This window comes from Colobus angolensis, unplaced genomic scaffold, assembly GCF_000951035.1.
Source record: "Colobus angolensis palliatus isolate OR3802 unplaced genomic scaffold, Cang.pa_1.0 Scaffold398, whole genome shotgun sequence".
In the NCBI taxonomy this organism is placed as follows: domain Eukaryota; kingdom Metazoa; phylum Chordata; class Mammalia; order Primates; family Cercopithecidae; genus Colobus; species Colobus angolensis.
The window spans coordinates 1,694,572-1,708,190 of NW_012117354.1; the positions used below are offsets into that span (position 1 = coordinate 1,694,572).

At 36.6% G+C, this 13,619-nt stretch overlaps 1 protein-coding gene across 2 annotated transcripts in view; it reads right to left on the reverse strand.

The window, feature by feature from the left end:
* Positions 1-7,150, reverse strand: part of UFL1 (UFM1-specific ligase 1) — a 33,703-nt gene extending 26,553 nt beyond the window's left edge. Inside the window, exons 1-6 of one of the 2 annotated variants that reach the window (XM_011955172.1) lie at positions 7,009-7,150; positions 5,671-5,816; positions 4,644-4,672; positions 3,663-3,760; positions 2,627-2,741; positions 432-562 (exon numbers count right to left, since the gene is read on the reverse strand). In XM_011955172.1, coding sequence (XP_011810562.1) covers positions 432-562; positions 2,627-2,741; positions 3,663-3,760; positions 4,644-4,672; positions 5,671-5,816; positions 7,009-7,085 — 596 coding nt within the window. In that variant the 5' untranslated portion in view covers positions 7,086-7,150. Of the gene's footprint in view, positions 1-431; positions 563-2,626; positions 2,742-3,662; positions 3,761-4,643; positions 4,673-5,670; positions 5,817-6,592; positions 6,680-7,008 lie in introns of those variants that run through there. The other variant, XM_011955173.1, reaches the window with a different exon arrangement.
* Positions 7,151-13,619: the final 6,469 nt, after the last annotated feature.

The following is a 13,619-nucleotide window of genomic DNA, read 5'->3' on the forward strand; positions in this document are numbered from 1 at the left end:
AGCCCCATATGATGCCCAAAGAAGTTAGGTGACTGACTTATCTGCTCAAGGTCATGTGCCTATTATGTGATAAAGCTATGAACCAAACTCTTCTGACTTTAAATTGCATGTTCTTTCCATGATTCAAGGGTGACACTTATATACTGATCTGGGCAGCAGTTTTTAAACTGCATTCTGCAGAAGTGTACATGGGGTCACAAGGGTGGTGAAGGTAGGGAGAGGAAGGAGATGCGGACTGGAGAGAGAGGCTGCATTCTAGAACTCTGGAATCTCAATTTCTATTTTACAAAAACTGCCCTTTAATCTGTTTAATAAACTGGGGTCCTAAATGAGACTTTATTAAAACAAAGAAAAAGATTCAGCTGCTGGGAAAAAAATGCAAACCATGATCAAAGAAATGTGAAAATATATATACTTTAAAATATACTTACCGGGTAATGGCACTGAATAGTCCACGGATACGTGCTTTATGTCGAGCTACAAAAGCTTCTGTAAAAATTACTCCTCTATTATCAAGATCAATATGTCCATTGATAATTCTACCAAGTCTTTGAGTTAGTGCCTGTGGGTAAAGATGTAAATTTTTATTAATTTAAAAGAAAAGAATTACACATATGCATTTGCATAGTTATACTCAAGTCATGCTGCATGCTGAGGTACCAATCATGTGACTGAGAAATTTCAACAAGCATAAATTATAAGATATATCAACTAAAGTGAAGACTCAGTATCTAGAAAAGTTCACTATCTCATAGCAGAGCCAAGAAATGAGTTAAATTGCTTGCTTACATATTAAAAGGTTGAGCTGTCATATTAGCTCTTGTTAATGAGGGCTATTTCTAATATAAAATAAAAATGACTATCAATATGATGATGATTTGATATGACGGTTTCTAGATATGGGCAGCCTCCAATATATAGAGAGCCAAGACAGACAAATGGGTCTTGGAGAAGACCCTTTCTGGAGCTTCTAATACTAACAGAAGTATAAATGTTATTTCAGATTCTGCAACATAGGGAAATGTAAGACCTCAAAAGCTATCCTCTCTAATGCAAATTTATGCCTCTCCAGAAGATCTATGGAAGATGATCTGATTTCTTGGTAACCTTCTTTCAAGTTCAGCAGAATTTTCTCTACAGCTATACTACGACTGACATCAGGTACATCAGAAATAAATTTGGACATATTTCATATTCTAAGTTAAATCTACTCAAGTCAGCTCAGCTCAAATTTTTATAATGTTTTTCAAACAACTCAATGAGCTTTTAGAATACTGCTATATTCAGAATGGAACTGAAAAATATTAAAAACTAGATACGTTACTAAAATGTATTCAGAAACAGTTTTATAAGAAATCATTTGGATTTGAGCTGGATACTTTAAAGAAGTATTTTAAAAATACATTTTTTGTCCTGTGATTAACGTATGTTTGTTCATGTAAAACAGAACTTCAGCTCCTGAAATACTATATAAAACAGATCTATACTATAAACAGTATTTTAAATGGAGTTAGGGAAGCTCATTTTCTTAATATGAGTAAGTAAATCTGCTTGTATTATAAATTAATCTTATGCAATTATGGTTTGGCAAATTTTGCAAGCTGGAATTTCTCAAAGTGATAGATACCTAAAGAGAGATTTGGATTTCCCCTTGTTTCAGTAAATATAAAACAGAACTAGCATTATTTAGTTTCTCCATTGTGTTAGATATCTCACTAGATTTCAATGAAGCCTATAAAAAAGACAGTATTTCCTGTTTTACAGATATGTAATGTGAAGCATAAAAGAGATGACATGATTTTCCTAATATCAAATAAGAAGTGGTACAGACAGTATTCAAATCAAGGTCTTTTAAAAATCTCAAAAGCTTATGTCCTTTCCACTCTACCAAATGAATTTCTATGATTCTAGAAAAACAAACAAAAAAAACAGAAAAAAGTAAACAAGAAAATAGCCTATGTTTTCAGGCAGCATTGTTATTACACATAAGATATTTGAGTATTGACACAAATACCTAAAGTTAAGAGAATGTCAGATTCCTTGGTTCTTCTTCCCATCATTCTGACAGTTTAGAAGAGGATAAATGGTGAAATCAAAAGATGTTGGCACTACTGACATTTGGAACAAAAAAACTCTTTGTTGGGGGGATGTCCTGTACATTGTAGGATTTTTAGCAGCATCCCTGACCTTTACTCACAAGATGCCAGTAGTACCCCATATAAATTATTATCTCCATCAATTATTTCTTAAAATATAACTGGGCAATCAGAAATTTAATCGTCTGGTTACAGTTTCTATATACCTGGTATCAAAAGCATTAAATAAATCTATGCACTTATTATACATTTGCTAATTGCATCAAAGCAGCCCTACAGCTTAGTCTATAAATTAGTTTTAGGATGTCTCTCAGTTCAGGAAGATTACAATCATTTTGAAAGTGCCTCCTCAGAACCATTAATGTACAAGAAGTACCCCACAAATACACTGCTACAACATATATCAAGTCAGACACCTGCAATAAATCAACTGATGGTAAGGAAGTCTTGTTTTTTCCCCTTCCATTCAAAGTCTTTGTTTAAAATCCTTTGGTAAAAAGACATATTGTATTATTAGGAAAAAAAAATACCTGTGTCAGAAAGTTTCCAGGAAGATCATAGGTTTTACACAGTTCTGATATGGTGACCTGACCACTTTCTTGCAATTTATCATTTACCTCTTCTGCCAACCGATCCAAGTAATTCCTAATAGTGAAAAAAAGAAAAGAATAGAAAAAAGTATTAGGAATGTTTTTTCTGTTGACTCGTTTTATGTTTAATTTCCGTTGAAATGAAGTATGCCCCAAAAGTAATGAAATGTGTGTGTACATGAACACCACTCATCACTCATATTTAAAAAAATATTTTTTTCTCATTAGTGTAGCTAAACGTAAGGTTAATCAAACAATACATTTTTTTTTCTTTCTCTTTTTTGGCATCAAGGTCTCACTCTGTCACCCAGGTTGGAGTGCTATGGCATGATTATGGCTTACAGCGGCCTCGACCTCCTGGGCTCAAGCAATCCTCCTACCTCAGCCTCCTGAGTAGCTGGGACTATAGGTGCGAGTCACCACATCTGGCTAATTTTTTAATTAGTAAACTTAATTAGTGAAATGGGGTTTTGCCATGTTGTCAGGCTGGCATGCTGGGATTTTTTTAAGTGGAAATTTGTATTTGATTTTCATTAACATTTTCGGAACAAATTTGCTTTCAGAGTTAAGATTACATGGGAAAGAATGTAAAAGTTATGTTTTACATTTTCTTCTTAAGAAAAACACAGAACTCTATATTATTTCTAAGTATTCCATACATTAACACTAAATTTTTTTTTTTTTTTTTTTAATTTGAGACAGGATCTTTGCTGTTACATAGGTTGGTCTCAAATTCCTGGTCAAGTAATCCTCCAGCCTCCACCTTCTGAGTAGCTGGGAGTACAGGTACATGCCACCACATGTGGCTTAAGCACTTACTCTTTAAGTGAAATAAACCTTATCATGAAAATCAGCACTGTAAGAGTTCTAAATGAAATGTCTAACTGGCCATAATTGGCCTAAATTTAAACACTACTAAAAAAAAAAGAAAGAAAATCAACGAAGTGCTCCTGAATTTGTACTTTATTATACTTACTCATCTATCAGTTGTCCCAACACTAACTGAACATGCTTTTCTGATTTAATAATGTCACCAATTCTATTTTCAATATGAATCAGGTCGACATTAATTACCTGGAAAACAAATACAAATTCTATTAGTGATAAGTTTGTATTGTTTCTTAAGTTTGACATCATAAACTTAGAACTATATTTTTAAAGAAATTGCTGGCCAGGCATGGTGGCTCATGCCTGGATCCCAGCACTTTGGGAGGATGAGACGGGAGGATCCCTTCAGTTCGAGTTTGAGACGAGCCTGGGCAACACAGGGAGAGCCCCGTCTCAAAAAAAAAAAAAAGAAAAAGAAAGAAATTGCTTATTCTTAAATTTTGAATCAATCTGAAATAATACAAAAAGCATTGGCCAAATAAAAAATTAGAGGTGTATTGCTTATTTATTTTTAGTTCTAAAGAATTACACTGTCACTTGCTAGTAAGTTTATATAAAGCAGTAAATTACATATTTATATAACAGACAGCATTTTACAGAAAATTTTCTGGCTTCTTGTTTATAGTGTACCTTGGTAATGACATATATATTTGTATTTTTTGAAAGTAGCTCCTGCTTTTAAAAATATTTCTCTATTAGTTTTATATACTAAAAACATATAAACCTGAAACTGGTGATTTTTCTCCCAAAATTACATAAACTTACATAAGATGATAACTATGAGTTCATTTGGTAAAAAATTAATAATAAGAAAGCCAACTGGGGAAGAGTCGGCCAACTCTTTAATAAGGCAAACTTATTAAATAATTTCAATAAATCAAAATTTATTAAATCATTTCAATATATCAGAACTTATTAAATCAATTCAGTGTATCAGTGAGACTTATATAACTATTTCTTTACAAACACTATACAAAATATGATACCAGCATTAGTGAATACTTGAACAAATTCACAGTATCAAAAAATTGAGAAATTAAAGCAAAAATTTTATAAATTTAAAACCTACCTGTTGTAGATCAACAATGTTTACTCGACCTTTGAAGAAAAGACATTCATTTATTTTAAATGACATATGAGTACATACCAACCCAAAGCTATAAATTCTAACATTTAAGTTTTGGTCGAAGTCCTTCTGCATAGAACAGAGTCAGAGTAATTAATGTCTTCAAATACACACCACTAGCTGATGGCTGAGTAAGTCTTCATGGCTGAAGCCATAAGCAATAATTTACTTTCCAAATTTTTTTTTTTTTTAAATAACATCAGGCCAATTATGAGCACCGACTGGCACACAAATTGGCTATATCTATGGAGGGTATTCATTTCTCTTCACAACTCAGAATTTATCTACTGTGATCACTAAACTAAGATGAACTTTTTTCAATTATTTGATACTAAACGTTAGGTTTCTACATATCAGCATAAGAATATCTGTTAAGAATTTCAAATTATAGCTCATATTTTAAAGGGACTATGAAGGAAAATTGATAAAAAAACAAAAAAATACAAAGACCAATGTTACCCTCTGATAATATGAAAAGATGCTTTCATAGTTGCTTCTATTTTAATCAAATAGTATTCAAATATGCCTGGTAGTCTGTTCAAATTTTAAGAAGACAAAGGAAACCAACTTTGCGTATGCTTTTAATAGTACTTCATACAATATGATTGGCGTAGTACCACACTGGATTGAGTTACCTAATTTGTAAGTACAAGTAAGCCTTAAAAGCAGCTGAATACCCTTCCCTGAGTCATGCAATAAATTAAGGAATTGTAAAAAGAAACAATTCACATATAGTACACATAACTCAAAACGGTAAAATATTTTGTTAACTGATAATATTTGAGTTCATTTAAATTATATGACCATGTTTACATGAACCCCAAAAATATTAAGCCTGATTATCAACAATTGAAAAGGATTATCTTACAATCTATAATTTAGTATGCAATGACATGTTTACAGGTTTTTGTTTATTTGTTTTGCCCCTTCCAAAAATTCAAGAAAAAAAAAACACTAAAGAATTACCTACCACCTCGGACATGTAGCTCATCTCTCATTTCCTTACTAATTTGGGCTGGAGTAATATATTCCTTCCCATCGAGTGTATGAACTACTTCTAGCTGTTTCTGAGCAATCAACTTATTAACAATCTCAATGCAGTTCCGCTCGGACAACCTGAGGGAAAGAAAAACAGTTAAGTTTCAAAAGTCCACTTGATACACTAGTGCTCAATAAAATTAACACAATGTATGAAAACAGGCTTTTAAAAAGTTTGTGTAGTCACTAATTTCTACATCACAAAATCTATGTTTTTCACTAACTGATTCAGTAAGTTACAAAAACACCTTTCAGAGTAAGTAGGTTTACATATGCTTAAATCATTTATTTAATTGGTACACATCATCCTATCACAAATTTCAAGTCTGTTGTCTCTTACAGGCCTGCTTCCAATCTTCAAATCTGAATAGAAAATTGAAGACATTTGCTGAGGTAGGAAAAAAGAAAAAACAAAAAACAAACAAAAAGAATGCCCTACTTTAATTTCCAGTTTAATCACAATTTTCTTTTAAATTAAGTGCCTAATTGCCTCACTTACACACACGGTCTGCAAGCAGGCCGGGGATGTGGCCTAATGAAACCATAACTGCTACTGTTAAGTTACCCATGCAGTTACGAGTTTGCTATCAGTGGTAGAAGACACAGCATAAGGGGATTGCTGTCTTCGGGCTCAAAAGGAATAAAACATCGCAGGTAGGAAGTAGTCAAAGAATAGTAAGGCTTCTATTAGCGTTATTTTAAAAAAGCAGAGTTAGGCTGCTCTGGACACATCCTTCCAAGGTTAGTGGGCTGGTAGAAAATGTCAGTGACCTGAATGACAGATGGGGTCATGGGTCTAGCCCTAGGTCTGTTACGAGAGATAAAAAGGCAAAAACTTTTAAGGGTCAACATACTATTTGCCAAGTACTGTACTGGGGTGGGGGGTGGTGGAAAATTAGCCTCTCCTTTGGAGCTCATTCTAGATCAGGAAGTGTATAATAGCCAAGATGTCACAGTGATTTAATGGCTGGTGGGTGAGGGAGGGTCAGAGGAACGCTCAATAAAGGCACCTCGAAATCACCTGCCCCGTCCATGGTGGGCGGGGCGCGCCAGCGTCTCGCTGCGGCTGGGGGGCTCCTAGCTGCGGACTTGCCCGCCGAGCGCTGGACTTAGAACTGCGATCCAGGCTCGGGGCTGAGGGAGGAGGAGGAAATGGTGACCAGCAGTGAGAAGATCCGGGATGCAGGGCCGCGGGTCTAAAGTCCCAGATACAGGTGTGTCCGCCCACGGCCTAATTTGGGCTCCACAAAAGAGAGGGAGGGTCAAGCACCTCTGCGTGGCCTCGGCGAACTGCGCCCGCTGGAAGTCGGCCGCCAACCGCCTAATCTCTTCCCAGGCGTCCGCCATCACGGCCTGACTCGCAGTAGACGCGGAGGAACTGCAGACACGTCAGCCGACAGGCGGTGGGAGAAAAGAAAGGCGGAACGGGACGCGCAGAGGGACAAGAGGCTCCGCCCCTGACGCAGACAACACCAAACGCTCGCGCCTCCCGAGGTGCCAGGCGCGCCGAAGTGCCTTGGTCCTGTCGCGGCGTTGGGGATTCCTCCCTGCTGATGGGGCTGCGGCGGTTAGGTGGGTGGTGCGCAGCTAGATGGGTGGCTAAGGGGTCGTGGGCAGGATGCAGGGCTCAGTAAAGTTTAGTGTCAGAACTTTGTTTTCACTCCCCCTAATATTTCCGTAGAGTAATAGTTGTAGTAACTACTATTTTTTTTTTCTTCTGTCTGCCATTTGTTTTGGGGGAGGGTGCGGAGGGATAAGCCTGTGGCAAAGATTGGCACCTCTCTTCTCTAGCTGTTAACTCTGAGAACTCCTTTTTGTATAGGGTTTCGTGTTAATTTTTACATGCACCCAGACATGTGCCTTTTGGGAGATACATGGGAGACACTACAGAAAGTAATTACTTTTTTTTTGCAGAGTGAATAAATTTGCATGTCATAAAGGCTGTATAATTGCTTTCCTGTGGAGTTCTAGAGCCTTTCCTATTTATTTCGATGATTAGCTTCATCAAACAATGAGGAAAATAAACATAAGTGCGCATGGCTATCAAGGAAACAGGGAAAGCAAAGAGAACATGTATCCTGCTTCCTTGTTGAGTAGATATTGACTGGGATGTACCTTTCTCTTTCTTTTTTATATCCGTGAATGGAAAATAAATCTTGGGACTCAAAAATCACTAAGCTAAAGGGAAAAGTCAAACTGGGAACTGCTTAGGGCAAACCTGCCTCCCATTCTATTCAAAGTCACCCCTCTGCTCACTGAGATAAATGCATGTCTTATTGGTCTTATTGCCTCCTTTGGAAAGGCTCATCAGAGAATGCAACTGTCTCTTACCTACCTATGACTTGAAACCCTCCTCCCCACTTGGAGTCGTCCTGCCTTTCCAGCTCAAGCCAATGTTTATCTTACCTGTGCTGATTGCTGTCCCATGTCTCCCTAAAATGTAAATAAACTTTCTGAGTTGATTGGGACCTGTCTCAGATATTTGGAGTTCATATGTTTCACTCTTTACTATTTAAAAAATATTGTTCCAGTTAGAAAGAATGAATAATATCAAGTATTTGATAGCACAACAGGGTGACTGTAGTTGTCAGAGGCATTTAAACCAGAGCAACGCCATTTTGAATAGGGGCTGGGTAAAATAAGACTGAAACCTACTGGGCTGCATTCCCAGGAGGTTAGGTATTCTTAATCACAGGGTGAGATAGGAGGTCCGCAGGGAGAAAATACAGGTCATAAAGATCTTGCTGATAAAACAGGTATCCACCTTTTTTTTTTAATTTTTTATTTTTTTTTGGTGTATCCACTAAAAACCAAGATGGTGAAGAGAGTGACCTCTAGTCATCTTCACTGCTCATTATGTGCTAATTATAACTCATTAGCATCTTAAAAGACACTCCCACCAGTGCCATGACAGTGTACAGATGCCATGGCAACTTATGGAAGTTACCTTATATGGGTCTAAAAAGGGGAGGAACCCTCAGCGCTGGGAATTGCCCACACCTTTCCTTGGAAAACTTGTGAATAATCTGCACCTTGCTTAGCATGTAATCAAGAAATAACTGTAGGTATCTTTAGGCCAGCAGCTCAAGCCGTTGCTCTGCCTATGGAATAGCCATTCTTTCATTCCTTTGCTTTCTTAATAAACTTGCTTCACTTTATGGATTTGCTTTCAATTCTTTGTTGTGCAAAATCCAAAAACCTTCTCTTGGGGTCTGGATCGGGGCACCTTTCTGGAAGCATAGTCAGTAATAATTCAATTGTACATTGTAAAAAACAAAGTACAAATGGATTGTTTGTAACACAAAGGAAATGCTTGAGGTAATGGATATTACATTTACCTTGATGTGATAATTACGTGCTGTATGCCTGTATCAAAATATTTCATGTACTCCGTAAATATATACACCTACTATGTAGCCACAAAAAATAAAAACGAAAATAAAAATACTCCTTTTAATCATATATTGATAGAGTTGGTAAAGGGGAGTTATTTCAATTTCTTTTCCATCTAAGTACATTACTGTGGGCAACTCAAATCCAATGCCATAAACGTATTTGTCTATTAAATTCCCCAGCTTTATTTAAAAGACAGGTAACTCAGTCATAAAACATTTCATTAAGTACTGCTAGAAAATGACAGTGGCTACCTGATTATGGACCAAGAGGGAAAACACCAGAAGTCAAAGAGGTAGTTTGGAAGATGGTAGGTAGTGTGGTTCCAGAGAGAATCAAACTTCAAAACAAGCAGAAGCGTTCATTCCTAAAACACGTATTTATTAATTCTCTATCAGATGCCATGGAGCACAGTGCGGATAAGGAAGATATGGTCTGGCCATAACAATTTAGAAATCTAATGAAGCAGATTAAAAAGATAAGTACTTACAATAAAAGTGTAAAAATTCTAATAGTAGGGGAAGTTTAGGGCAGTATGTGACCACTTGGCAGCCAAACTTCTTGCTTCCAATATAAGACTCTCACAATCACACTGGAGCCTACTTTCTGGCAACATCTCTGCTGCTGCACAACACATCGAGAATAGTCTTCTATATCCTAGCCTCCCCAATCCCTTTCAGGACCCCATGTCTTTACTGGAATGCCTGTCCACTTCCTCATGCCCCCCAACCCTCATCCCCGCATATTATTTTGCAACATATTTCTTCATGGTGTCCCAGCTTAAAAGTCTTCAAGGAAACCTTTTAAACTCCTACAGAGTTATTCTATATGTTGTGTTTCCACAATTCCTTATTTAGATGACTTTAATAGCAAGAATTGTAGTTTATATTGTAGTTTATTAACTTATTTACTGCATCTCTCAATATTCTGAGCTCCTAAAGGAACTCCTGAAAGTTCCTCAGCACTTAGCATGACAACTAGTACATGGTACCTATTGTATTCTGTGGATGTCCTTTATATGAGTAAGTCAGTGTAAATGTTTTGGTGCAGCAGTATACTTTGGTACAATAGTACTATGTTAATGCTACTAACATGTACATTTATTCCTAAGAAAGGAAACCGTAAGAATAATTGATGGTTATATTTTCTAGAGACTAGGCTTGTTTCATCCCATATGTACTCAATAGCCGTATGAAGCTATTTAAATGTAAATTAATTAATATTAAATACAATTGATAATGTGGTCCTTCAGTTGCACTAGGCACATTTCAGATTCTCAGTAGTCGTGTGTGCCTCATGGCTATCATATGGGATAGTTTAGAAAAACATCTTCATCTTCACTGAAAGTTTTATTGTCCAGCTCTGGTCTAGACCATTGATGGGACGCACAATTTATTCAGACTCTGAGATCATATAACTTAAATATCTCCACCTGGCAACCATATACTCTTAACTACACTTTCAGTTATTTTGAATGGGTAATAAGCATTTGAGTGGAGGATATTTCAGTGTTGGCTAATATCTGATATTAAGCAGAGCTTTAATAAATACAGTGCATGCCTAGAATAATGGTAAGAATCCCAAGTGGCTATTTAATAACAGATGAGAGATTCCTTTGAAGAGCAAGCTTTGTGTAGACTTGGGAAATAGAACTTCCATTCTCTACAAAATATTCTAATAGTTGTGGTTCTGTCTACAAACTTAAGTTGAATTTTGATATGTAGATGATGGGGGAGGATTGATGGTGTCTTCAGCTGCGCTCTGTACATGATTTGTGACACTATCCTTAGACTCACTTTAAAATATGAAGGGCAATAAAGTATTGCCTCATGTATAATTTGAATTGATGGCCACCCTGATAGTTTATCAAGTGTGATCTGGTAAAGTTCCTCCACGATAAACTTAAAAAAATAAAATTTGAAGCATTTTCTCCTTGTCTGTCAGGAAAATACAACTGTAAACTTTGAAATACTTTCCCCAGGTCAACTAGGAAAATAAAACTAAGTAACTACAATTGGATATTGTCAAACAAATCAGTATTCACTGTTTGTCACATAGGGAAATTACGAAGACATAGTGTTAATTGTATCACTGACATTATCCTATTGTAATAAAGGATTTAAAAATTATTCTAATCCCATAATCAAAAATGGTAGTGAAAATCTAAACATAGCAAGTATTAGTGCCTTAGGAAAACACTATGATTCATGAGTGGAAGGAGAGGAAAAAGGCCACTGAAAAAGAGGAAAGTAATTAGAGAAGCAAAAATTATAGAGGAAGGATAGTTAACAATAACTCTACAGAGTCAAGGAGAAGGAAAATAATTCGGGACCACTGGCTATTACAGCAAAAAGGTTATGCCTTTTACTTTATTTATTTATTTATTTATTTATTTATTTATTTATTTATTTTTAAAAATAGAGATGAGATCTTGCTCTGTTGCCCAGGCGGGTTTCAAACTCCTGGCCTTGAGTGATCCTCCCACCTTGGCCTCCTTAAGTTCTGGGATTACAGGTGTGAGCCATCGTGCCCAGCCAGGCTGTGACTTTTAACAGGGGATTGTTTCTTTTTTTTCCGGCCATGGTTGCAATAGAAGTCAGATTGTAGGAACATAAAGAAGCCGTATTAGTGTGGAGACAAAAGTGACTCCACCTGAAATGGTAATCTGCTATAATGATTTTTGAGTATCCTCAGTCTCATGAATGCCTCCTGATTCCTGCTTTATTTACTGTCCCTGGAGAAAAAAACATGTCAACCTTGATGTTATCCCACATTTTACAGGCTATGACAAATATATAGCATTGTTGCCTGTTCTGGAGGATTGCCTTTAATTGTCTTGCGTAGAGAGCACTTACACCCTTTCACTGTAGTATATAAGCTTTGGGTTGGGAGGTAACAGGTTTAAAGATCTATCTGTCTTGCTGCTGCCCAAGACCACACTTCCATCTGTAAGTTACCTCCATTACTGACAAACTGGATTTTTCTACCTCATTCTTTGATTTCTCAGCTCCTCTGGCATTTGGGGGGGACTTTGCATATATGGTGGGCCTTTCCAGAACAGTCAGGGTTCTCCAAAGTAACAGAGAGATTATAGTAACTGGCTCATGTGATTATGGAGGCTGAGAAGTCCCAGTATCTGCAAGCTAGAGAACCATAGAAGCTGGTGGTGTAATTCAGTCGGAGTTTGAAGGCCTGTGAACCAGGAGTGCTGATGTCCGAGAGGAGGAGAAGATGGCTGTTCCAGCTCAAGTAGAAAGCAAATTCACTGTTCTCTGCCTCTTTGTTCCATTCAGGCCCTCAACGGATGGTACAATGCCCACCCAAATGGGTGAGAGCATCTTTTTTACTCAGTCTACCAATTCAGATACTAGTCTCTTCTGTAAACACCTTCACATACATACCCAGAAATAGTGTTTTACCAGGTATCTTGGCATCCGTTAGCCCAGTCAAACTGACACATAAAATTAACTGTCACAGAAGGACTACCTCATTAGCAACTAAGAACAATGGGGGCTTAGAACAAAGATAGACCTCATCAGGTATTAAATTGGAAGAAGACACATTAATGAAAAGACATGTTATGATACTGTTGAAGATGGAGGCAACAAGACCCTCCAAGGCCATAGAAAAATAGAATACTAAACCCAGAAAGGCTCTTCAAGTTATCTATGCTAGTGTTCTACCTAACACAGGAATAATTGCTTTGCAAAGCTCCTGGCAGATTATTTATTTTTGCTTGGATCCTTAAGGTGATGAAGTGTTCCCTTTTTAGCAAGGTAAATGAATCTGTTTTTGGACAGATGTAACTCTTAGAAATTTCTTCCTTGTACTGCTAAAACAAGGTCTGTTTCCCATATGGTTTCCTTAAGTGATAAACAGATTGACTGTAATATATCTTTCCTATGACAGCCCTCCAAATATCTGAAGCATGTCCCTCCTACCTGTTTTCTTTTTTAAAGTTAAGCATCCCAGATTCTTCAATTGTATGTCCTGACAAGATTGTCAGACCTCTCAATATGCTGGCTGCCCAATCAGAATAAAGTTGTTGAACTCTAGTTTGCCAGTGTCAATTTTAAAAAGTAATGTCCAGAAGGAATTTTGTATTTTACATGTAGTCTGACTGGAACAGATAACAGACAGTGAGATTAATTTTGTTAGATATTTTACCCTTGTTAATTGGCCTCGGCCTAAATTGAACCAGTAATGAACTGTACCTGTCTGGTATTTATCTAAATTACCATCAAACCAGGTTTAGTCTAGTCTGTAGCTGAAAAAATTAATTTTATTTGATAAATTTTACCTTGTTAGTTTTGACCTATTCATTCATTTATTCATTAATTGTTTCAACCAATACTTTTTGAGGTCAGCAGTGTGGCAGTCTTTGTTATGCCCTGAGATTACCGCAACGTACAAGTTATTCCAATTAGTTGAACAATTTGAGATCATTTCAAAATGTAAATCTAATATTCAACATTGTTATTTCTGCAT